The sequence below is a fragment of the Polyergus mexicanus genome, unplaced genomic scaffold, assembly GCF_030449975.1.
Source record: "Polyergus mexicanus isolate NDT 795.1 unplaced genomic scaffold, iyPolMexi1.0 SCAF_5, whole genome shotgun sequence".
NCBI classification, from domain to species: domain Eukaryota; kingdom Metazoa; phylum Arthropoda; class Insecta; order Hymenoptera; family Formicidae; genus Polyergus; species Polyergus mexicanus.
Genome location: NW_027223325.1, coordinates 9499501 through 9522385, shown reverse-complemented (window position 1 = coordinate 9522385; position 22885 = coordinate 9499501). Strand labels below are relative to the sequence as shown.

Sequence of the window (22885 nt, the reverse complement as noted above, 5' to 3'; positions counted from 1 at the left end):
TTTTATTATTTTTAATTATTACAAATATTTTATGTTAACTTAATTCAAGAATAAAACAATTATTTTTTATTGGAGTTTTATTATTTCTCTATTTTTCTCTTTCTCATAACATTGATTATAATATAAGCAAGGATAAATAATTATATTAATAATGATTAAATTGAATATTGGCAGAATCAGCTGTTATATGAAAAAAAAGGTCAGCGAGAAAAATTGTCATTTTTTGCGAGAAAAATTATGACATCCTGGAATTGATTGCACCAATTTTTTTCGAACTGCTCGCAAATGAAAGCTATTTACATAAGTAATTTGTGTTTTTTTTCTAACTCTTTATAAGAAAATGTGCCGTTAGATTCTTGATTACCGTCTTTCATTTCTGAGATATATTAATTGAAAGCACGTTCATGATCTGAATATTCTGGATAAGCTACTTGGTAGCATCGCTACTCCCCTGTACATAGGCAACAATCTAATTGTTGACAAACCAGATTTATTTTTATGTACTTAACATCGCGATGTTACAACGTGTCGCTTGATATCTCAAATATGAAGCATCGTAACTGTGGGAATACAAAAAAATCGATATGGAAGATCATCGTAAACTATCATATACATAAACTGAATATACCGGCGGTCTTGGCCGAATAGAAATGAAGATGAAGAACGGCAGTACCTTGAGATCTTTCATCGTCAGTTAGTGATCAACCGTTATGAAGGAAGGATGTGGTAGTGCTGGGCTTGCTTCTACCTCGCTTCGCGTTACCTCTTTATTTTGTATCGGTCTCGGAAGATACATTGTGTGTATAAATACCTCATGTTCGTCGACAATCTCAGCGAGCAAAAAAATTATATATACTTGGGTCAGTAACTCGTTTCTTTGAATAAAGTAAAATATATATATATATATATATAACGTAATTTTGACAGACAATAACACTTTGTTATAGGCTTTCCTATAGACTTGAATACGATAGCAGTAACTAAAAGAACGAAGTTGAATGAATATTTTTCAACTTGAAAAATATATTTCAAGTTACTCCATAATCGTTTAACGGTATCTCTGGACATCGAGAATTTTTCCGCGACACAATATCTTGCATGTGATTATTTTTCGCCTACGAATTTATTCATGTGATCAAGAATATCAACAATTGTATCAAGACTGCAGAGAAGGATCTTAATTGAAAACGTGTTGATAATCGATGAGTGTACAGATATAAAATAATGAGAATGCGAACGATACTTTGATCAGTCTTCGCGGAATATCATCACGATGCAACATTATCTCAAGAAATATTATGAAAATTAATCAAAATCTCATAAAGGACAACGAATGTGTGGAAATAACTCGATAAGCGCTCAAGAATTCAGAAAATGACTTCTAATATGTGTAGCAGTAGAAAAAGCCATGCCGTGATGAATACCGACGGTTATTTTCACAGACCTAGCCCTTACGCTTATCAAGTAAGTCTTGAATTTATTATGTATTAATTAAAAAAATACAATAACACTAAATTATTTAGTTTAAAATTTTGCTCAACAATGATGATGAGGAGAAGAATATATTTTATTCTATTATTTAAAATAATTTTGGAAGAGAAAAAATTTCAGTAAAAAGAATTATATTAAATTTTAATAGAAATTTTATGGATATAATAGATAATAAATTTTTACTTTTTATATGATATTTCTTTAGATATTCTTTTCAATACAAATACATTATGTATTACTAGCGATAAGACATTCAGCTCTGACGTGTAAATTCCTTCGTTTATTTTATCTTACAATCTTTCAAATTATTCAGCAATTGGGATTTCCATTTTAATAAGTTTTTTTTTCTTTTTGTGTTAAAATTCACATTTCTTACCGGCGCAGTGCCCTAGGGTAATTAGATGGTTTGGTCTGATTGTCGACACATTGTCCGCAATTTGCGCACAATGGTACCGTTATCAAGTCAACAACGGTGAACGATAATTGCGACGATAGTAATGCATTTACTCATGGTAAATTATATTATATGCAATAAGATCTCTAAATGAGATGCACTCTTCTAACTAAGGAACAAGTCTGAACTTGAGACATGCGAAAAAGTAACGTACAACATATCATGAAGAACGAATTATACATATCAATATATACGTAATACATATCTTTTATGCTAATAATCCCGGATGATATTTGAATTGTTGATCGTGTACGCTCGGATCGTCTCAGAACGTCAGCTGAATGATAATTAAAATTCTTATTGAATCGCGAGGTGAGATACGATAAAATAGGAATATAATCATACACTGGATAATATCTTTCTTATTTACCACAATTACTACAATAGTTAAGATTAAAGTACCTAAAATATAAATGCACGGTTGTACATAGAATGTGTCCTACCACAAACAAAAAATAATATTTAATAGCATTTTAGATACAAATTAATTATGATTTAAAAGATTTAAATCTTACAGTTACAATAACATCTGTAATATGTAATATAAATATCTTACGAAAATTATGATCATACTGACAGTGAATCATATATTAAAATCTTTATCAATTGACTTCTTTCAATTATTATTTTATTTAAATTTCAATAATTGTTATATATAGTTAAAACTTTAAAAAATTTCCAAGAAATTGATTGAGTAAAAAGCTATCTTGTCATTAGAATTGTTCTTAAAATGATTTGATCTGGAAAATGATTTCCATTTTACGCGAGAGAAATAAATCGACATTACGTTTTTTTTTTTTAAATATTCAAATGTGTCAATCATGATAAATGATTATAATTATTTGTCATATTTAAATAAAATTATATTTTATATGTGTGTGCGTGTGATATCGTTTTACATTCGTGGTTTTACCATTCCAATACTGGGTAAATATTATAATAATTATAACCATCTACCTGTAGATGGTCCAAAGGACCATCGACGTGTTTCTCTAGGAACCTTTCATTAAACCAGACAAAGATGAAAGTTGCGGTAATGTCCTTGAAGGATCTTTGCACTCAGCAAAATTGTTCGTACTCATATCTTCCTCTTTTCTTTTTACAGCCTCTTTGAAGGCCGCACATATCCTTCGCCCAGGTCATGATACGCATACAAATAAAATTACACGAAGCACATTTCTCAAATTATTACCTACAAATATCGAAATTTCTTAATGTATCTATAAATATTAATCTTCCAATTATATTATTAGCCTATGCAGATATTTTTGTAATGCATTTCTATCTAGTTTAAACCGTAGAAATATACCCAGGCAAGTTTGTTGTTTTTCTAGTTTTCCTATTAATGTGATCTTTAGCAAGCGAATGATAATCATGTCTGAAATGTCGTTATATCTATGAATTTTTAATAAGACGGCGGAATTAGTCTTTTCAAGAACCGCATAGCTGTTACCACGCTTTATGATGTACATAATTGGATATGCTCGGCAACGCCACTTGAGTGCGACTGAGAATTATTCTTATATAGTCCGCATTTCCATTAAAAATATTCGAGCAACGATCAAATGATATCGATATAAGATAGAAAACTAGTCTATATAATGATGTATATCATAAATATAATATAATTTAGATTAATATTCTGTTGGATATTACAATTTTATATCATATAAGTAATTTATGTTATATTAATTATTATTATAAAAAAAAATGTTTACTCTGAGGTATAAAATTATCAATAAATGTTCATAAAATCAATAATACTTTTAATCAAGTTATAAAAGATAGAATTAAAATGTTTATTCATTAATTTAGCATAATTATTAAGTAATATGCGTTCTCCAATATTTCTGAAATATTATTAATGTTTGTTGTAGTTACAATATTTTATTTCAATATTTCTGTCACGTTACATTGCAAATTGTATCATTGCAATATTATAACGGTATTGTAATATATCTGAAAGATTCTGTGCTGTATGGATTTGCGTTTGCTTCAGGCAAGCGAAATATCTCGAATACACCGATGAAATCGACCATGTCGGATGGAATATCTAGATTCGAAGCGCGAGCGATAAACCGTTAGAAATTTATAGCTTGTCATCATTTTATGGAAAGTACCGCACGATTTGTGTTTTTTTTTATTCTTTTTCTTATATACAGTTGGGCGTATGTACTACATCACACTATACGGTTGTTGTTCAAAATGTTTATAAGGATAAGAAAAGAACAGACATTGCAATCGTTATTGTATTATATTAGCGGCGATTGTGTGTATAATCGCTTTAAAAAAAAATATGTTTGAATATTTATTAATCGCTTATATAAGCGAAAGTTTATAGTAAATTGTTTATATAAACGAGAGTTCACTAGTGAATATATGCTAAATAAAAATAAAATATCTTATTGTAAATATCTAATGATTCTCACATTACAGAACGACTATTATTTGAGACCAAGATCTGCCTGGTCCAAGGTATCGATAGCACGGGCGAATGGTAACGCTACATGGAGATTCAGTAGTGCCATGTTAATCATATCCTCTATATTAGTGTTGATCGCTGTATTAGCAATCGCTGGATTAGCTTTATGGATGGGTGGTAAATTAAATATTTATTATAAATTTACTCTTCCTTTCTTCTTTGTTTCTTTTTTCTTTTTTTGTTTTATTTTACAATAAATTATATCCGAACTATTAATTATCATTAATTAAATATTTAATATTACAGCTTTCCGAATAAATTCTAAAAATGGTGAGTTTTTTTATATTTGCATAACAATATAATAAATAATAAGTCACACAATACTTTCATATCTTACGTTATTTGATTACAGTTATTGCCGAATTTTCGTGTAGCTTCAGAATAATTAGAGGCGAGAAGTACAATCCCATGTTAAAGCTGAGCACAAGTATGGTTTTCCGGGAAAAAGAGCGCAAATTTAAAAACATTGTAAATGAATTATTCTGGAATTGTTTTAGATTAAATAAATTGTTTTAGATTAAATACGAAAAAGGGTGAATTTCTTAAAAATACAATTTTTTATCCTTTTTAGTTTGAGCTTCTATTTAGAAGAAGCGTATTGGGTTCAGCCTACAAGCGAACAACGATAGAGAAATTTGAGAATGGAGGCTTGAAACTTTTCTTCAGATTGTATCTTGATCGAAAGAAGATACCACGTTCAATCATAAACATTGAAGATACTATTGAGAATATTATCGTCAAAGAAACATATTCAATGTCATCTTTGTTCAAAGATATGGAGTTAGATCTCACGACCGTGTCGGTCAAAAGTAAGTAATGATCATTTAAATCGAATGCTAAATCGCTAAGCTATTGTATTGAATGTATTTAAATAAGTATTACTATAATATCGCTGTAGTTTTAATAAAAATTCTTTAAAAAGAATGAGCATTACTAGACATTGCTTGACATTAATGAATATTATAGACATTGCTTAAATTTTAATGAACATTACATTAAACATCTCATAAAAAATAATTCAGCATTACTACGCATTTTTCTTATTTTTTTGTTAAATTAATTAAACTTTTTTTAACTCTTATTTTTTCTACCTACATTTTTCGCCTATTCTTGCCTTGCACGTTATATTCACACAACAATATTTTATTCTCTAATCTTTTCATTATATTTTTCTTAATAAAAAATCGCGTAGCTATACAGATATTATTTTTTTGTCTATTCACACATTCAGATTCAAGATCTAAAATTTCAATGGTTTTTTAAACATTTATTTGTTCTTGTTCAAATAAAATGTATTATTAATTTTCTCTTACATATTTATTTTTTTATAAAAATTTCAGGGATAAATAAGGAAGAAAGTGAGAAGATAGGTATCGTAAATCAGAAACAGGAACAGCGAAAACACGCTATGATTACTAAAAACAATCTACTACGATCAAACAGAAACAGCAGTTTAATTACGAGTTCAAAGCCGAAAACACATACTGTAAGACCAACTACGGTCGATTCTAATGAACCCGATATAGATTTTAACAATATCCCAACTATTAAAGGTACTTATAGAGCAACGAAAGTTAATATTACTGCTTATAATACAACTAAAGGAACATCTGAGTCAATACCAGATATCAAAGATACTACTAGGAAAATGCTTTCCCATGAACAAATAACAAGATCGAACAAAACATCCAATTTCGTAAAATATTCGTCGACGGACAAATCTTCCACAGCTTTTACAAAATCCATGACAGATATGTTCAATGAGGAGAAATTAAACGAAAAACGAGAAGATGAAATAAAAACGTCGTTAAGGATCGCAACTACTCAAAGCAATTTGGACATTTTCAAAGATTTTCATAATCCTGATATGGAAACTTCACCGTGGAAACCAATCGTACCATATATCAACACAGAATTTAAGTTGCTATCTGACGGTGATATCAAAGAAACTAATCGTACTGAATCGAGCACGCAGAAAATTGTTTCGTTAACAAACGATCTTCCCAATAATATAAAACAGCTCGACAATAAGACCAGTACGACACCCTCGGCAATATTAGGATTATCGGAATCTATTAATTTTCATGACATTAGCACCATCGGCATAGACATCACCGGCTTCCCAAGAGACAGAATCGTTCCAGATTTGACAACGTCTAAACCAGACGATAACAAAAAACCGGACATTGAAATAGCCGGACAGCTGCCTTCGGAAACATATAATATCAGATTAAAAGTTTCATCAGAATACAATGGCAACGACAAAAAAGCTTCCAGTACGAAGATATCGGAAAGTTTGATAACTCGCAATGTCTCCGAAAACATTTCAATAAAAGACAATGCTTTATTTCAAGAAAAGCATATAGATTCGAACTCTACTGGAAAGACGAAAGAGAAATTTGATAATTTAGTATCGATGATAAAATCTGACAATAATGAATCACACTATAGTGAAAAAAATTCGAGTGAATCACCTACACACGGTATTGGCGTAGCGGAGCCTTTATCGGACACAGAAGTTGAACTAGAAATAAAAAATCAGGACAGTAGTATCTTGACATTAAGCGAAAATAAAAAATATACATTACGGGACAGAAACGTCAATGTTAATTTGCAGCAACCGGTTTATACTAGTTACAATACTCCTAATCTGAATGGAGATGGTTTTAGATCAAGCTTAATCGAGAATTTGGCAACTACAAAACCTTTCAGATACACAATACCCGTTGATAAAATCACGCCCGCTGTAAATTATAATGATAACATTTCTCTTCATTACTCGGACGATTTATTAATTTCGAATGACGAGATTGTTGCGGGATCAAATGTGTCTCAGGATAAAATTGTGACGCCATTGCTACCAGATTTAGAAGAAATTATAAAAGTAGGAACATTTGTTACAGAGCACGACGATACTATAGATCAGCTATCAAATTACGAACAAATTATGTCGACTGAGGCAAATATCGTACAAAACAATGAACGCGACGATGAGTTGTTGTATTTTAATACTACAGAGAGTTATTCAGATCCTATTAGAAAATTGGTCGCTGAAAATTCAGGCGATAAAAAAACCGTATCGAGGAATTCAACGTTTATTGAAATTGACATTGTTGAGCCCGATCAAACAAAAGAAAATACGGAGTCGTATGCGAATGGCGCCATGGCCAATAATAATGAACTAAAGAAAGTTTATAACGATACTTTAAAAGCTTACGTCGTAAAAAGTTTCGTCACTCTGGCACCTGCCAATAAAAACACAGAAATTGATAAATCAATGCAATTGAAATTAAAGATCGACTCTACTGCTGAGGAAACGACTCCTTTGGAGCTATTTGGAGTACGCAATTATATGCGTGAGAGGGATGTAATGAATACCAAATCCGCTGTTACCGAACGTTTTTCTTCGCAGGAGAACCAGCCGGATTCTATGAGATCTAATGAGAAGGAATCTTCAAGGCAAAAGAACACTGTAATCGAACAAATAGTCGAAATTGTGACTTCCATCAGTACCAGAGTTTCAACAAACATCAAAAATAATCCAATTGTCTCGAAATTTATTGCCACAAATTCTACTAATCCAATTATCCGTTCGGAGAAAATTTCAGCATCGAACAATGAAGCAGATAAATTATTTAAAATCACTAACAATAAAACAGAAAAAGTATTCTCGTTAATTCAAGACCGACCATCTTTATCTTCGAAGAACTTGAGGACAATGCAAATATCAGATAAAAAAACGTCTTCTAAAGAAAATCAAATTTTATTAGAGAAGCTTAAGCAACTCGCAGAAATTAGAACGGACGATGATTTTATGCAAATTATGAGGAACAGCTCAAATTCTAACGCAATGTTACAATTTCAAGATTTTAATACATCGTCAGTGAATATTGATGAGTTAAAGAAGATCGCCAATGTCATGACTGGAAACAAAACTTTAAAAAATGTAAATTTAGAATTTACATTAAGTCGCGATGGTGTGGAAATATTTACAAAAGTACTAAATAAGGTGAAAGATCAAACAGACGAGACGCTTACAACGATCCGACCAAATTTCAGCAAGACTTCTCCAAATAATAATTATATAAGAACGCGCTCAAATGCATAAATGAGTAGATTAATGGTAAGAAATTTCAAAAGGTACAGAGTTTCTAGTTAAATCCATATCATATTTTTAATTTTCATAATCATATTTTTTTCAGTGAAAAAAATGTTAAGTCAGAATTGTATAAAAACAGAAGCAGAAGAGTATAAATAATATTATTAACAATTCAAATGAAGTGGCAGCTTTAAGGAGCGAGCTAAATGCTTCCCGGAAAGAAATATATTAAGGACTATATTATATTCCAACTATAGAGGCAATTATCGATAGATTGATAGACGAAATGATTGTGTAAATAGCATACAGAATTCTTTGATGGTTTTGACATGAGAAATTTGAAATTATGTACAGCTAATGATAACAATAGATTTAAGAATTATTTATATGGAAATATCATCAATGATTATTATTTAATAACCTATATTATTAATAAATTTGCACACAGTTTAGTAATAAATTGTTACTTTTCATAGATTGCGTGATTAAAATTTAAAGAAATTTGCATCGTCGATAAGATAGTTTTAGTACAATAATTTGATTGTGCAAAAGTTGCGCGAACTGAATTTTTAATCGTAAAACGGGAAAAATCGACTATTCCGTAATTTCTAATGATTTCTTTTGCACATGCGCGCGGTAATAGAATAAAATGCGGTAGCCAATCAGTTTCTTGCTCTTCTAGGGATAATAGATTTATACGGTAGACGATTGGTTATCGCGTGCAACATATCTTCGCGTCTTGCATTATTATATGATTCATGTTCAAAAAGGCGTGCAACATGCTTGTCAAATAGAAAAAAGGGAAATGGCGGACGAGAACGAGGATCAGTGGTTATATGGGGATTCTACCGACGGAAAGGAATATTCCAATATACAATCGGAGATTCAACAAAATGATTCGACAAAAACTCAAGAGAAATCTCAAATTCAAGACGATTATAAAGTGGAGGGAACTAATGAAATGCCATCCGATGTACGCGCGTGACATAACCTCTTGTTCATTATATACAATTTAATTTTTCCCGTAAAATGCATACATTTTATATATAGAAAGATGTTTTAATTATATTTATTTTACTATGAAGACTTATAATCTTTATAATTTGCACACTTACTTCAATAGAGTAATATAACTGTATATATAATATATAATATAGTGAACACAATTATATGTGTTCTTTCTCTTTTATTCTTTTCATATATTAGTCCCTTTTATGTTTACTTTGATATTATTTTTACCATATTTATATATATTTATTTCTATAGATACAGGAGAGTATTGGTTCCCCTGTTGATGGTGGTGAAGAATCCTCTTCATTGAATAATGTACAGGAAGAGAATAATGTGGATACAAATAAGAATGGGACTAGAGAAGCTTCTAGCCAAGAGGACGGCGAAGCGGCTACCGACTCCGACTCTGATGATGATGTACATGTTGTAATTGGCGATATCAAATCGACACCGGCATATGGTAGCTTAAATATCAAAAGAGGAGGATTACTTACCAATGCATCTGGTGTACCAGATAAATTGAGCAAACAGCCGGGAAAGTTCAGTATAGATGAGTTTGAGACTATTGGAGTTATCAATGGAATACCAGCTCATGAATATAATTTAGATCAATTAGAGGATAAACCATGGAGACAACCTGGTGCTGATATCACGGATTACTTCAACTATGGCTTTAATGAGGAGACCTGGAGGGCGTATTGCGAACGTCAGAAACGGATGCGAAGCGAGTCAGGAGTGGGATTAATCTTGAATGCAGGTGGTGGCGGTGGTAATCCTGGCAGTATGAGAATACCTCAAGTAGCAATAACCAATGATAATAGTAAATATTCTGGTATTATGGGTCCTAAGAGGGCAGGCCCACCGCCAGGGCGAAAGATGGCAGGGACTATAGACGTTATTGGAAGTTCTGGTTTAGCTTCCCGAAGGAATCTGGATAAATCCCCGCCGAAAGGAAATGTTATACAAGTCATGACCGCCGATAGAAGAGAATATTCTAGAAAACCAGGTTTTCCTGACATGAGCGTACCACCTCCTGGAGCAGGAATGCCGCCACCGTTCGATATGCCTCCGCCGGGATACGCCGGAGAACCGGCACCGTTTTATATGCCGGAAGCTGATCCATATTATCAGAGTTATGAACCCACACAGGACAACCAGTGGGGTAATGATCCGGTAAAAGAGCAGCATTAAATCGTATCTGAAAAGTTTTCTAATATTAGAAAATACTACTTTATATATATTAGAAGATGGTCTATTTTATGCTAGAAAATATTCGTAAAAATATAGTTCAGTTTTTTTATTTTTTTTTATCATAGACGTGGCAGCCGACAAATCTGGCAATCCCGATGACTGAAGGTGAAGATGATAAAGACATGGGACCTAAAACCATACCTACCATGGTTCCACCAACATCCATTCCCCCTTTGATGCAGCCGCGCGATCAGCGGGACGGTAGAGATCGGGAACGAGACAGGGACAGGGATAGAGATCGAGAAATGGATTCTATGGGCAGAGACAGAGACAGGGACAAGGATAGAGATCGTGATCGCGATAGAGAGAAAGACTCAATGATGAGGGATCGTGATAGAGACTCAATGACGCGAGATGAGGATCGAGAGCGTGATAGGTCCAGATCCCAATATCGTCATAAAGATCGGTAAACTCTTTTTCTAGAATTTTAAATCTATTGTATTATGTGATGTAGAACTATGCGATATCTTAATGTTTGTCGATTTGATCATTGCCAGGCATCGACATCGATCGAGGTCGCGGTCTCGTAGACACAAATCTAGATCACGAAGTCCGAGCCGACGTAAGAAGAAATCCAGACGCTCGGATAGAGAACGTTCTAAGGAAGAAAGCGAATAAATATGTGTATACATGTAATCTTGTATTAATTAACAATGTCACTTACAGAATGCATTACATTAGAATTAAGTAATCATTTATCATAAAATGAGATAATATTCCAACTATTGTCACAGAAAATACAAGCATCAGTACAATTGCGCAAAGCTAATTATAAGATAAGCAGAAAAATATTATGTACAACCGCTCGCAAAAGTGTTACAAATGATAATTTTTGACACAAATAAGTTATTAATGGAAACAATAAAAGTAACTGTTGAACTTGTAGATTCAGAAGATAGATTTTGATGCCTTGCCTTGTAGAAGAATCACAAGATATTTTTTATTTTCTTATTGCAGTTTTACACTCGAGTTTTTATATGATCTGTGAAGTAAGAACTATAATTGTAACATAGAGTTGCATTTTTGATAAATTTTTATATTTTGTCAACCTTAAGATTACAATTTGTAAACATGATAATTAAATTTTATTTTAATTTTGAAAATGGAGTGAAATATATATATTTAAACCATTCAAAAAAAATATAAATATAAAATGTAAGAGTGAGATTACATTCATATAACGAAGAATTTTGATAGAAATTAGAAATTCTCTATTCGAAACAACAAACCAATCGATAAGTCTGCCAACATGTATTTTACTGCGCATACAACATTTGTCCGTTTAGACCGGTTCTACAATAAGTCGTATGTCGTTAATCGTAAGGAAATTGACCAATCACAGTCGATAATTCCAAAAAAAAATGAACTGTGATTGGTCAATTTGCTTACGGCTAACGACATACGACTTATTGTAGAACTGGCCTTAACACAAAACGATCTGAACTCGCGACAAATAAGCTGGTATGTTATTTTTCATAATATATAATTACATATATATCTATGATTTTACAATATTATTATATCATAATACATGCGATAACGAAGTATTAGTTTTTATTTGTGATCGTAATCTGTATCTTGAAAATATTGATTAATTCATCATATGGAAACGATAAAATACAAATGCAAAGGATTTAGGTTATGTCTCTACATGTATATACATGTCTATAAAGCAGTCGTATTTCTTTCGCAAAAATATTAATTTTTTTTGAAGCAAACTTATTTATTTATTATGAAACATCAAATTAAGTGTAAAATATGTCGCGGATATTCGCGGAATCAATATTCTTAGAATTTAATCTTCTCAGAATATCTTTAAATTAAGAACCTTCAAATAATAAACAATTTTTTTTAAGATTCTGCCGTTACATCTTTTGAGTCGAAGATGCCAAAGTCAAAAGAATATGTGTCTGATAGCGATGACAGCAGCGAGGAGGTATATTATTTTCAAAAACTGTACTTTATAAAAGTTTTGTAATTCTTGTTTTGTGGTTATATTATACTTTTTTTTTTACAGGAAGTACAATCAAAGAAAAAGAAACGACAGGATGAAGACGAGAAACCAGTAACAAAAAAGCCGAAAAAAGAAGAAGAAGAAACTATCTGGGATTTGGGAAACAATCGTCAAGTGAATGTGAGGAATTTCAAAGGCAAATATTATGTAGATATCCGAGAAATGTATTATGACAAAGAGGGCGATTTGAAACCTGGCAAAAAAGGTAATACACAGTTTCTTTACAAAATTAATAAGATTTTAAACTCTAATTTCATAATCAATTAGGAAAAAATGTTGCAAACATTAAAATATTTTAATATCCAATTTCTATATTATCTTGATATTTTTTATAGGAATATGCTTAACCATGCAACAATGGCGAAAATTTATGAATGTTGTGGAAGAGGTAGATAAAGTGGCGAAATCAAAGTGTTAAGAGTTCTATCTTTTCCTTATATCAAAAATGTTTCTTTTACATTCATGATTTTTCTGAAATACGTTAAAATTTTGAAAAAATAAATAATTATTGTACATTTTTTTATGTATCAAATTACACATAAATGATAGAGTAAAACTACATAAAATGTAATACTATTTAAAAAATGTAACTGTTTAAGAAAAAATAACATTTACTGCTGGTTTGTAAGTAATAAATAAAATATTTTCTTTTATATTCAGATTTATGAAAAAATAGATAAGATTTAAAAAATTTTAGTAACATTGTATATTAAAAGCTTGAAAAGTTTCATAAATTCTCTGAAATTACAATATAATATTTAGTCTTTATATCATATTTTGATAAATATTTCCATTTCATATAATAGGCTGTATATTTTTTACCATAAAAATATGGCTCTGTGTTCTATGCAGATCTACTATAAAGGAAAAATCGCACATTTTTTTTTTTTTTTTTTAATTATTAATATTGTGTGCACATGTATGTATACATATACATACTAATTTAAACATTAATATAAAGTATTAACATACTGTATATAAGATTTATATAGTATCCTAATTAAAGTAAAAAATAAATACTATTATTAATACTATCATTTCTCTTCATATATATGATACACAATGTATTTATATTGTATATTATATATTTACATTTTTGCTATCGTTTAATGATATAATCCAAATTTCTATACTTTAATTAAAAAAAAAATAAAAATATTTATTTACAATAGAAATTAAAAAAAATATTTATTAAAAATATTTATTTACAATAGAAATTAAAAAAATATTTATTAAAAATATTTACAGCATATGCAAATCTTTAATCGCTTACAGAAATAAAAATTGTAGAATATATTAATACTAGGATATTTATTTTCATTTAATTATGTAAAAAAGCGATTTTAAAATACAAGTTTAAAAATATTAACTTTAATAGAAACTGTCAGTGTAATAAAATATACTCTAATATTATATACATTTGTATAAAAATAGAAAAAAATTAGCGATAATATTGCATACAAAGGAGGATAATGTTTGTGACATTTGTTATTATACATGTAGATTACAAGAGAGCACTTATTCAGGTCCATGAACTACACATAGAAGTTCATTTAGATGAACATCATCCAAATTATTGAGTAGTATTTGTGGATCAGTCGTACATGGCTTCTTCTCAATCTTAACAAAAAAAAAATTTTTTAATTTATAGTATTGTATTTTATAACAGTTAAAGGCATAAATATTTTTACAAATTAATATATACCTGTTTCGTTTCTTTCGTTTCTGATATTTTTCTCTTTCGGCTTTTAGTAATATCTAAGAAATAGTACAACATTTATTTAATATTAATTTCTTTAGTGAAGAATTATGTTTTTACAATTTTACCTTTTTCTTGATACTTTTGCTGTTTTTTCTTTGAATCAGATTGCGTATCATTATCATTTTTATTTGCTGTAATAGTCTTGATAATCGTCTTCTTTATTTTACTTCTTGACGAGTCCTCTACAGGGGATGATGTGGCTAAAGGTTTTACAATATTATCTTTTAAAGTAAATGCATCCTTAACTATGTTAGAAACTTTTACATTCTTGACGGGTAATTTCTTATTCACTACCCGTTTTCTAGATTTCGGCGATAGGTTAAATATTTCTTCAAACTCTGTGACTTTCATTATTTTAATGCATTCAACAGCATTCGGATCCGAAAGATCGGCGTAATTGATCTCGATCTGCAACTCGTGGCTACTGAATCTTCTTCTTCTTTTTCTCACCGGCATACTATCGTCGTATATAAAGTGATACTCGGCTTTATAATTATGAATATCGATTGCCTGTGATTCATTATTAGCTCGGTTTTCAGATTCTTTCAGTTCCTCATGTTGTTTTTCAGTTTGGTTTTCATCATTATGTTCATTTTTGCATGCCGGCACTAACTGCAAACATTGAAGAACGGTCGATAATTCCTGTTTGGGAGTTTCGGTATTTGCTCTCTTGCTCGGAACTTCAACAAGGTTTGGAGCTTCAGCGATTATCTTATTTTTGTTATTTTTCGCATTTGTGGTCAAAGACGTTTTATGATCATTCTCCTCGTCGCTAAATAAGTCACGTTTCACTTGATCCACTTTATGTCTTAATATCTTGTTACATTCGGACTTGTCAACGTGGTTTGAAAACTGTCTCAGCAATTTCGCCTTATCTTCCGTTTGATCCCGTATTTTCGGTTTTATTTTATCCACAACTTCTTGTACGGTAATATGTTTTTCATTAGGATTTCTTTCTTTCTCCGATATTTTTGCATGCATATTATTATTATCTTTTAATATCTCTTCTTTGGTAATATTATCCTTCATGTCGCAGATTTTTTCCACTGCATTTATCTTAGCATCTGATTTTTTTTTCGTATACTCTTGATCTGTCGACGAAAAAGTTTTATGCAATTGCATGGGTTCTTTTTTATCAGAATTTTCAATTATATTTTCAAGTAACGATGCATCACAGATATTTTTGTGTGATTGTCTCATTGTGTCATTATTGGGTAACAGTTCGTTACTGTTTTTCCCATAATTCGTTACGCCAGAATCTGTATTTTTCGATGAGAAAGCTCGGTTTTTTGTCTCTTCTTCATTATCGCAACATTTGTTCACGAGATTTCGATTTTGCATCGGCGGCAAGCATTTTTTTTGCGTATTTATTGTCGAATTTTCCTGCAGATCATCCGGAGCTTCTGAGTCTTTACTAACATTTTTCTTAATGCCTATTTTATGAGAATACTTTACTGTTGATGTACCTCGTTGTCCTCTACCAAATTGAGTACTCTTCTTTAGACCGTTGGAAGAGATTAAAATGCGCTTATATGTATGTTTCGCTTTACTAGCAAGATTCAATTTTGGATTATCTTTAATCTTTGCGATCATGCGTTGTCGTTTCTCTTCTAGCTGTTGCCTATGCATGAGCTTATCGTTTACAGACACGCCTTGTTCGTGCTCGGATCGGTATTTGTCCAATTTTTTCTCGATGACAGATGATCCTGGCTGAATATGTTGCATACTTATTATCTTTAGCTTTGGTCTCGGTTTGTTTAAGATTTGAATTTTATTGCTATTCTTTGGCTTTTTGAGATTGTTGGATCTCAACAGTTTTTCATCTTCCGTCATAATCGCCGATATCTTTGTCGATAAATTAGTCAGAGATTCCACTCTGTTTTTCGAACTGCTGGGCGTTTCTGAAATATCGGCCTCATTTAAGAGGGTCTCGTTCTTAGCGGGGGTTTCTTTCAACGTTGCTTCTATTTGATCATCAGTTTTCGCAATCGCGAATACTTTCTTCGGCGAGGACTCCGGTTCGAATAAGACGTTATCCGATTTTTTACACGTTACATCGTTCGGTACATTCACCGATGCATGATTTGCATCTTTCGATACGTTGATGCCCTTCTCCGCGGAATTACTACTGGTATCTGTCCTCATTTTACTTGGCACTTTGTCGCATTTTCCGTTTGGCGAACAAGTTGCCGATGTATCCGTGTTCGAATTAGTGGATGTAGACGACGACGATGACGAGGATGACGATGACGACGACGATGATGATGACGATGATGAAGTATCAGATGACGAGGAATTATTATTCGCCACAGAATTGTTGCGAGAATCGGCGACATAGTTATCGATTGTTGTTTCGCGATATTCATTTATGCTTTTATATATATGGCGACCTCCGAGAACGGGACTACCGAATTCCGCTGCGCCCGCTCGATCTTTGGATGCGATTTTGAGCTCCTTGATAGCTTCCTCCCTTGGTAAATTTTCTTTAATCACTTCAAATTGCGTTATCTCCAGTTTAGAGGTAGCACACGTCTGATAAGTATTACCAGAAGTGAGACTATTATGTGTCGAATGTAACGATATGTGCGACGAAGATATAATGGGTGACTCTTGTATATTTTTAGATTTCGATAGATCGGAATCTTGTTGAATTTGCTCGGAGGAGGGTTTATAATATGGAGAATTATATTCTCCTCTTTTTATGATATCCCTGGTCGTCTCCTCTTTCGGAGTTATAGCCACACCTGGAGTTATTGGGAATTCCGGTGTGGTGATAAAACTGCTACGTACTTTAATAGAATCTTCGCTGATCTTGATGAACGGTGTGATGACGTTGCTACTGGGACTTAGCACTCTCGGTGTCGGTGGAGGACCGGATATATTGTCAAATTTTCTAGGCGTCTCCAAGCTGATCATGTCAGGCGGCATCTGTAAGATGTGCTGCGTACTGTCCGCAGACAAAATTCTCGACATTTCGGATATCTGCGAACTGATTTGAGCGTTCTTTTCATTTTCATTATCGGATTTTCTTAAATTAGTTGTTATTGTCTTCAATTGTGCGTATTTTTTCACCGGTTTCTTCTCACTTACCGTATTACTATTGGATGCATTTGTACTAGAATCCACTTTTGTCGATGTCTCGCAAATATCGGCTGATCGAAAAATTTTGTCGGGCTTATTCGTATTGGAATCTGCAGCGCTAACAACAACTTTTGCTACATTTTCTTTCTCATTTTTACGCGGCTCTGTTACGGCAGTAGCGCGAAGCGTCTTCTCCATTATTGCAATTTCCACATTTTCTCGAGGATCTTCCTCTTCTGGTTCATTGATATCTCCGATCTCCTTAGTTTTTTCGTTTACTTCCGATTTATTGCGCGTTTTTCGTCTGTTTTTACTCTTTGGCGATCGTGATTTATACTTAGTTCTTTTACGTATTGCACCGTCCTTGTCGATGGAATCTCGTCTTCTCTTCGTGGTCGTTTGAATTTCAGTCTCATCCTTCTTATTCAATTGTACACTTTTACGTAAATCAGCATCCCAACTTTCCACTAGCCCTTTAGATGGCCTGTTCTGAACGTTTCTATCCTCGAAGGACGAGCAGGACGCGCTGGTACTACCGTGCGGAGATACTTCGCCTATGATGACACCAACACCGTTACACTTGTCCCAACCGCCCATAAGTTTGGGCGCGGGACTTCTGGTGGCTATGGGAATCCTATAAGAAGACTGACAGACTTTCATCGGACTTTTCTGCTTCTGAGCGGGGGTATTGGAGAGTGACGGCGATCTAAATAATGAAGTCCTGCAAACGGATTTCAAACGCTTTGCCGATGCAGACGAAAGCTGAACATTTCCGTCCCCGTTTGTTTTTCTACCGGAACCTATCGTTTTTATAGGTGTGCTAAAATCGAGCGCTCTTACATGACCACTTCGTTTGCGCGGTGTGGATAAGCTTAATCTATGATTCTTAGATCTACTTTGTAACAGAGACTTTGGCGTGCGTTTGGTAATAATATCAGTGTTTTTAGGCAAGTGTTGCTCGATGTTGATTTTGTTACTCGCTGTTTTCTCTATGGGTGCTATATCGATATCTGAGAGATTGTGACTCTGGCTCATTTTGCTACAATTAAACTTTAAATACGGAGAAAGTCCGCTCTCCGACAGACTGATATTTTCTTCCAAATTGATCGTAGGCAGGTTAGCGCTGTCCAATAATGTTTTCGCGTTGGCTTCGTTGCCGTAAAGCGTTATCGATTCGCCTCCGATTTTATCAGTTTGCGCGAGTTCTACCGGATGATCTAATACCTGTTGATTAGCATCGACAGGTGCCGTCGCATCAGCTTCGTGTACGATTTTCGATCGTTTGTTCGCTTTGTTGTTTTTTCTGGTCGATCGGAATAATCCCGCTTGGTTTCCAGGATTATTTGGTTCTTCCATCACGGTCGGTAGCTTTTTGATCGGTACTTGGTGCGCTACGTTTACTGTCTTCAGGTATAAAGTTTCTATGGGTTTCTCAATTCTATTTGTATCCTTCGGAGCGATCGGAAGAAAACGCGAGGTCGAAGTTGATTTAATAGTCGACGAGCGACTTATCAAAAGATTATCAACCTCGTCTTTCGAACATACTATTAATGTTGGCATCGTCATAATCTCATGTTCCGTTATGAACTGATTGTTACTGATCGTTGCTTGATCGTGTTTATGTTTCGTTCTTGATCTTGGTCGTTTGACTGTGGACTTTTTAACTTTAGGTTGTACGTTATTATTCGCGGGTAATATAACATTGTTTGTTTTCTGAACATCTACCGATACTAGAGGATACTTTAGAACTGCATCGTTTTTATTTACCGTAGATACTATCGCTTGCGTTTTCTGTTCGTTATTATCATTTGTGACCAATGGTTCTTTTGCATCATCAAGAATCTTTTTATCATCGTCAGATGTGTTATTAATAATATTTATAATACTCAACACTGCAGCTGCATTTTGATCCTCCAAAGCACTTTGTTCCTTCTCTTGATCTCTTGCTTTATCGACTTCATCCTCGATTCTATTATATTGTTGTCTAGAAGAACTGCGAAGTCTTTGTTTTAAAGGTACCTCTACCGTATTGGTCTCTGTGGATATTCTAGTGTCCATTATCATTGGTTCTGGTGAACTAACATTGCCTAAAACTGTTTCTACTTGTTTCTCTTGCACTCTGAAAACATTAAAATATTTCAAGAATATTTATAATTTGTAATAATATATCTAGAAGACAAAAATAAAATACATATACATATACATACTCGTTAAGAGACCTTGGACTTAGCTTCCCTTCACCATCGTCCTCTGGACTTGTATCAGTCTCGATGTCTCGTCCAATTATTTCATCGAGAAATTTTTCAAACACAGGATCGGATTCTGTTGCTTCAACAATCGATTTAATAGCATTATTTAATTCAGACATAATCGAAGTGTTCCCCTCGCCAACTACTGATTCGTTCAAATTGTCATCTTTCAAAGATAAATCTGTAGGAATGATTGCTTTGTTGATATTCTCCGCAATACATTCTTGTAATTCTGTACGATTCAAGATTTCTTTTGTTAATATCTGGAATGTAAGTTTTTATTTTGCAGCATTCATGTGTGAATAGAGACCGAAACAAAATATAAATAGTAAAAATTGATATCATTTAGAGACTTACACTGAGATTCTCAATAGGCTCGTCATTAGATTCGGATTCTGATTCGGGTATCTCGTAAGGAGCAGTTTGAACTTCTGTACTGGAGAAAGTTAACAATTCTTCTGTACTTGTGGCTGCAGTATATCGTTCAGGCGCTATTTTAATTGTAGCACTTTCCTCCATTTTTTTATCATCAATATCAACCATTTCACAACTTCGTATACTCGAGACATCATCTTATAAGAAAATAAACAAAGATAAATCGGTTTCGTCTGTCTATCGATTTACATAACAGTTTATTGTAATTACCTGAACTTAAACGAATGCTGTTGTTTCTGTTACGTGTAGTAATATTATTTATATTATTATTTTTATTATCACCATTATTTTGTCTGTGAGATTCTTGTGCTGCATTATCATCCCTTTTCTCAATGGCATGAATACTACTGCATTCTGCCTGGTTTAAAAGATTAACATTCCCAGGCAAGCTCTCTAAAGGAGTTGTATCAAGATTGTGGCAATTTGCTGCATCAAGATATTGTAATCAATGTTTTTTGTTATATTCATTATGAATAAATAAAAAAGATAAATAAACATACGCGGACTCGTTATGACATCAGATTGTTGTGTCGGATTTAATTGAGATTTAATAATGCGTTTAATCCGTTCGCTATTATGCCTTTTACGTATATTGCTTGCAGCAATAGGTGAACCATTCGATGTTTGTGTATTACTCTATTACAAAATTTTACATAATTAAATAAAATAAATGTTTCTCTTAATCCATGTTTGATTACAAATTATATTTACAATGACAATTTCTACATATAATATTTTCCAGTTAATAGCACAAATAACTAAAGTTGAGTCTAGTATCTCATTTATATTAAATATAAAAGACTATCCAGAACATTGAGCAGATATTGATCAAGATAATATATAAGTTACCTGTGAAGGTACATTTATATTTACAACAAATCGTTGGCCACGTGGCTCTTCTACAAGGAACTTGAGCTGCTCCATCAGATCTCCACAATGCTTCAACTGCTCGCAATCTGTGGCTTTGCTCAAGCGGTCTTGAACTATAATAAGTATATATTTGATCAAATCAATATCTATATAATATCTATATGATTTAAATTCTATAGCTAAATCTATTTATTATAATTGTTATTGCTATTTTAATATATATTAAAATGAACAATTGACAGGGACTTACTCATGGCGCTAATGGCAGAAAATTTTTCAACAATATCCATCAATGTTAAACCATTAACTCTGGTATTAAATCTCCTTCCACAAGAAAGTACTGTACGGCATTCTTGTAAATGTGGAGATGTTTCTAAAAACATCTTGGCTGCTTCAGTGCATTTTTGATCTTCCAAATAACCTAGAAGTAAAAAATACATGACATAAATTAATTTTTAACTCAACTGAATTGCATGGTACTATCAAGCGTACTATCAATAGAAGGGCAATACAAAATTCATATAAAAATATCTCTAAAATATATAGCTGCCAGGAGAGATTATCTTTAATTTTATATTCTCTATATTTTGTTTTTCTTTCATTTTTCTTTATAGATAGATGGAGAAATATTTATATAGAAAATAGAGCTGAAACAAATAAACTGAAACATTCATTGACCTACCATTGAAAAAAAAATCTTATTTATTTATATAATTATATAATTTATGTTTAATAAAAGCATAGCACAGTGTTATATATACTAGAATAAAAAATGCTTTATTGTAGCTTACTTTCACATTAGATATAAATATATAAAGTTATTAATTGTAAAAATTTTTTTTTGGCAGTATACAAAATAGTTATATTAATTATGAATTATACAACAACCATTATATATATTATCCACAAAGAGGATGCAAAGCTTTGTGACAAAGCTTTGCAGAGAAACGATTATGGCGTTCCCGCGGAAAAAAGGTTACGCGTTTGTTTTAATTACGAGAATAATCTTACCGAGAACTAATCGAGCTATTTCAGACGGCAATAATGCTTCCATAGTCACTTCGAAATATTTCGTAATTATTTTTGCACATCGAAATACTCGTTGGCCGCAACTTGAGACGTATAATGTTTCGAACGCGTCTATTACGTCCCAAGACAGTGGGCAATAAATGGCAAACATTTGTAATGCATTGCTACCAACGCTGTAGTTTCGATAATTATTATGAAGATGTTTTTTAAAGAGAAATGTAGTTTTATTAAATCGTCACATTTGTTTCATTGTACAAAAAAATCACTTCAGTCTAAATCTGTACACGGTGGAACCATTGTTATGTCGCGATGTTATGTCACAATTAGCTCTTATTTATTAATTATATATATTTGTAAATTTCGCATTCATTGTTTTTTTTAATCGTGTTCACATTGAAGATTTATCTTGTTTCATCATAAAAATATAGGATTGAACGGAAATGCAAAAAAAAAAGATAGACAACTAAAATTCGAGAAAAATAACCTCTCGTTTTTTAAACTTATATTTCGCGGTTATATTCAAATTTTCTATCAACAAAATATCGCCATTTTACGATTGGCATCTGCGGATTATCATGAAAGACTCTAAAGCTCGTATCAGATTACGAATTGAAAATTGAAGATTGAAATCTGACTAATCAGAAGAAAAAGAACTAA

General features: G+C 32.3%; 4 protein-coding genes across 6 annotated transcripts; 3 read left to right on the top strand and 1 right to left on the bottom strand.

The window, feature by feature from the left end:
* Positions 1 to 1074: 1074 nt before the first annotated feature.
* On the top strand, positions 1075 to 8804 carry LOC138933118 (putative leucine-rich repeat-containing protein DDB_G0290503). Its single transcript, XM_070295618.1, has 7 exons — positions 1075 to 1464; positions 4382 to 4544; positions 4674 to 4697; positions 4780 to 4895; positions 4999 to 5236; positions 5768 to 8550; positions 8630 to 8804. The coding sequence occupies exons 1-6, from the start codon at positions 1375 to 1377 to the stop codon at positions 8533 to 8535; spliced, it is 3399 nt and encodes a 1132-aa protein (XP_070151719.1). The 5' UTR covers positions 1075 to 1374; the 3' UTR covers positions 8536 to 8550; positions 8630 to 8804.
* A 499-nt stretch (positions 8805 to 9303) lies between these two features.
* Positions 9304 to 11667, top strand: Fip1 (Factor interacting with poly(A) polymerase 1). The gene is made up of 4 exons (XM_070295520.1): positions 9304 to 9499; positions 9793 to 10710; positions 10854 to 11194; positions 11286 to 11667. Exons 1-4 carry the CDS (start codon positions 9332 to 9334, stop codon positions 11404 to 11406), a joined length of 1548 nt encoding a protein of 515 aa, XP_070151621.1. The 5' UTR covers positions 9304 to 9331; the 3' UTR covers positions 11407 to 11667.
* Positions 11668 to 12191: 524 nt separating this feature from the next.
* Ssb-c31a (single stranded-binding protein c31A) lies at positions 12192 to 13421 on the top strand. The gene is made up of 4 exons (XM_070295790.1): positions 12192 to 12249; positions 12645 to 12724; positions 12806 to 13007; positions 13138 to 13421. Exons 2-4 carry the CDS (start codon positions 12674 to 12676, stop codon positions 13218 to 13220), a joined length of 336 nt encoding a protein of 111 aa, XP_070151891.1. The 5' UTR covers positions 12192 to 12249; positions 12645 to 12673; the 3' UTR covers positions 13221 to 13421.
* Positions 13422 to 14134: 713 nt separating this feature from the next.
* LOC138933244 (bromodomain-containing protein DDB_G0270170) lies at positions 14135 to 22520 on the bottom strand. 3 transcript variants are annotated; one of them, XM_070295822.1, is made up of 10 exons: positions 22211 to 22520; positions 21450 to 21620; positions 21179 to 21312; positions 20830 to 20965; positions 20540 to 20755; positions 20252 to 20466; positions 19853 to 20157; positions 14630 to 19764; positions 14508 to 14560; positions 14135 to 14422 (listed from the first exon to the last, which is right to left on the bottom strand). In XM_070295822.1, exons 1-10 carry the CDS (start codon positions 22377 to 22379, stop codon positions 14321 to 14323), a joined length of 6636 nt encoding a protein of 2211 aa, XP_070151923.1. In that variant the 5' UTR covers positions 22380 to 22520; the 3' UTR covers positions 14135 to 14320. The 3 variants fall into 3 exon arrangements, with proteins under 3 accessions (XP_070151923.1, XP_070151925.1, XP_070151924.1); XM_070295824.1 differs by having other exon boundaries at positions 20540 to 20722; XM_070295823.1 differs by having other exon boundaries at positions 21203 to 21312.
* Positions 22521 to 22885: the final 365 nt, after the last annotated feature.

Bases quoted from the DNA above. Each gene is read 5' to 3' on its own strand.
- LOC138933118 (XM_070295618.1), top strand. From the start codon at position 1,375: ATGACTTCTAATATGTGTAGCAGTAGAAAAAGCCATGCCGTGATGAAT. The intron at 4,545-4,673 runs GTAAATTAAATA...TTAATATTACAG, and splicing joins ATTAGCTTTATGGATGGGTG to CTTTCCGAATAAATTCTAAA. The intron at 4,698-4,779 runs GTGAGTTTTTTT...ATTTGATTACAG, and splicing joins CCGAATAAATTCTAAAAATG to TTATTGCCGAATTTTCGTGT.
- Fip1 (XM_070295520.1), top strand. From the start codon at position 9,332: ATGGCGGACGAGAACGAGGATCAGTGGTTATATGGGGATTCTACCGAC. The intron at 9,500-9,792 runs GTACGCGCGTGA...TTATTTCTATAG, and splicing joins CTAATGAAATGCCATCCGAT to ATACAGGAGAGTATTGGTTC. The intron at 10,711-10,853 runs GTAAAAGAGCAG...TTTTTATCATAG, and splicing joins ACCAGTGGGGTAATGATCCG to ACGTGGCAGCCGACAAATCT.
- Ssb-c31a (XM_070295790.1), top strand. From the start codon at position 12,674: ATGCCAAAGTCAAAAGAATATGTGTCTGATAGCGATGACAGCAGCGAG. The intron at 12,725-12,805 runs GTATATTATTTT...TTTTTTTTACAG, and splicing joins GCGATGACAGCAGCGAGGAG to GAAGTACAATCAAAGAAAAA. The intron at 13,008-13,137 runs GTAATACACAGT...TATTTTTTATAG, and splicing joins TTTGAAACCTGGCAAAAAAG to GAATATGCTTAACCATGCAA.
- LOC138933244 (XM_070295822.1), bottom strand. From the start codon at position 22,379: ATGTTTGCCATTTATTGCCCACTGTCTTGGGACGTAATAGACGCGTTC. The intron at 20,467-20,539 runs GTAATTACAATA...TTTTCTTATAAG, and splicing joins CAGCATTCGTTTAAGTTCAG to ATGATGTCTCGAGTATACGA. The intron at 20,158-20,251 runs GTAAGTCTCTAA...CTTACATTCCAG, and splicing joins AGCCTATTGAGAATCTCAGT to ATATTAACAAAAGAAATCTT.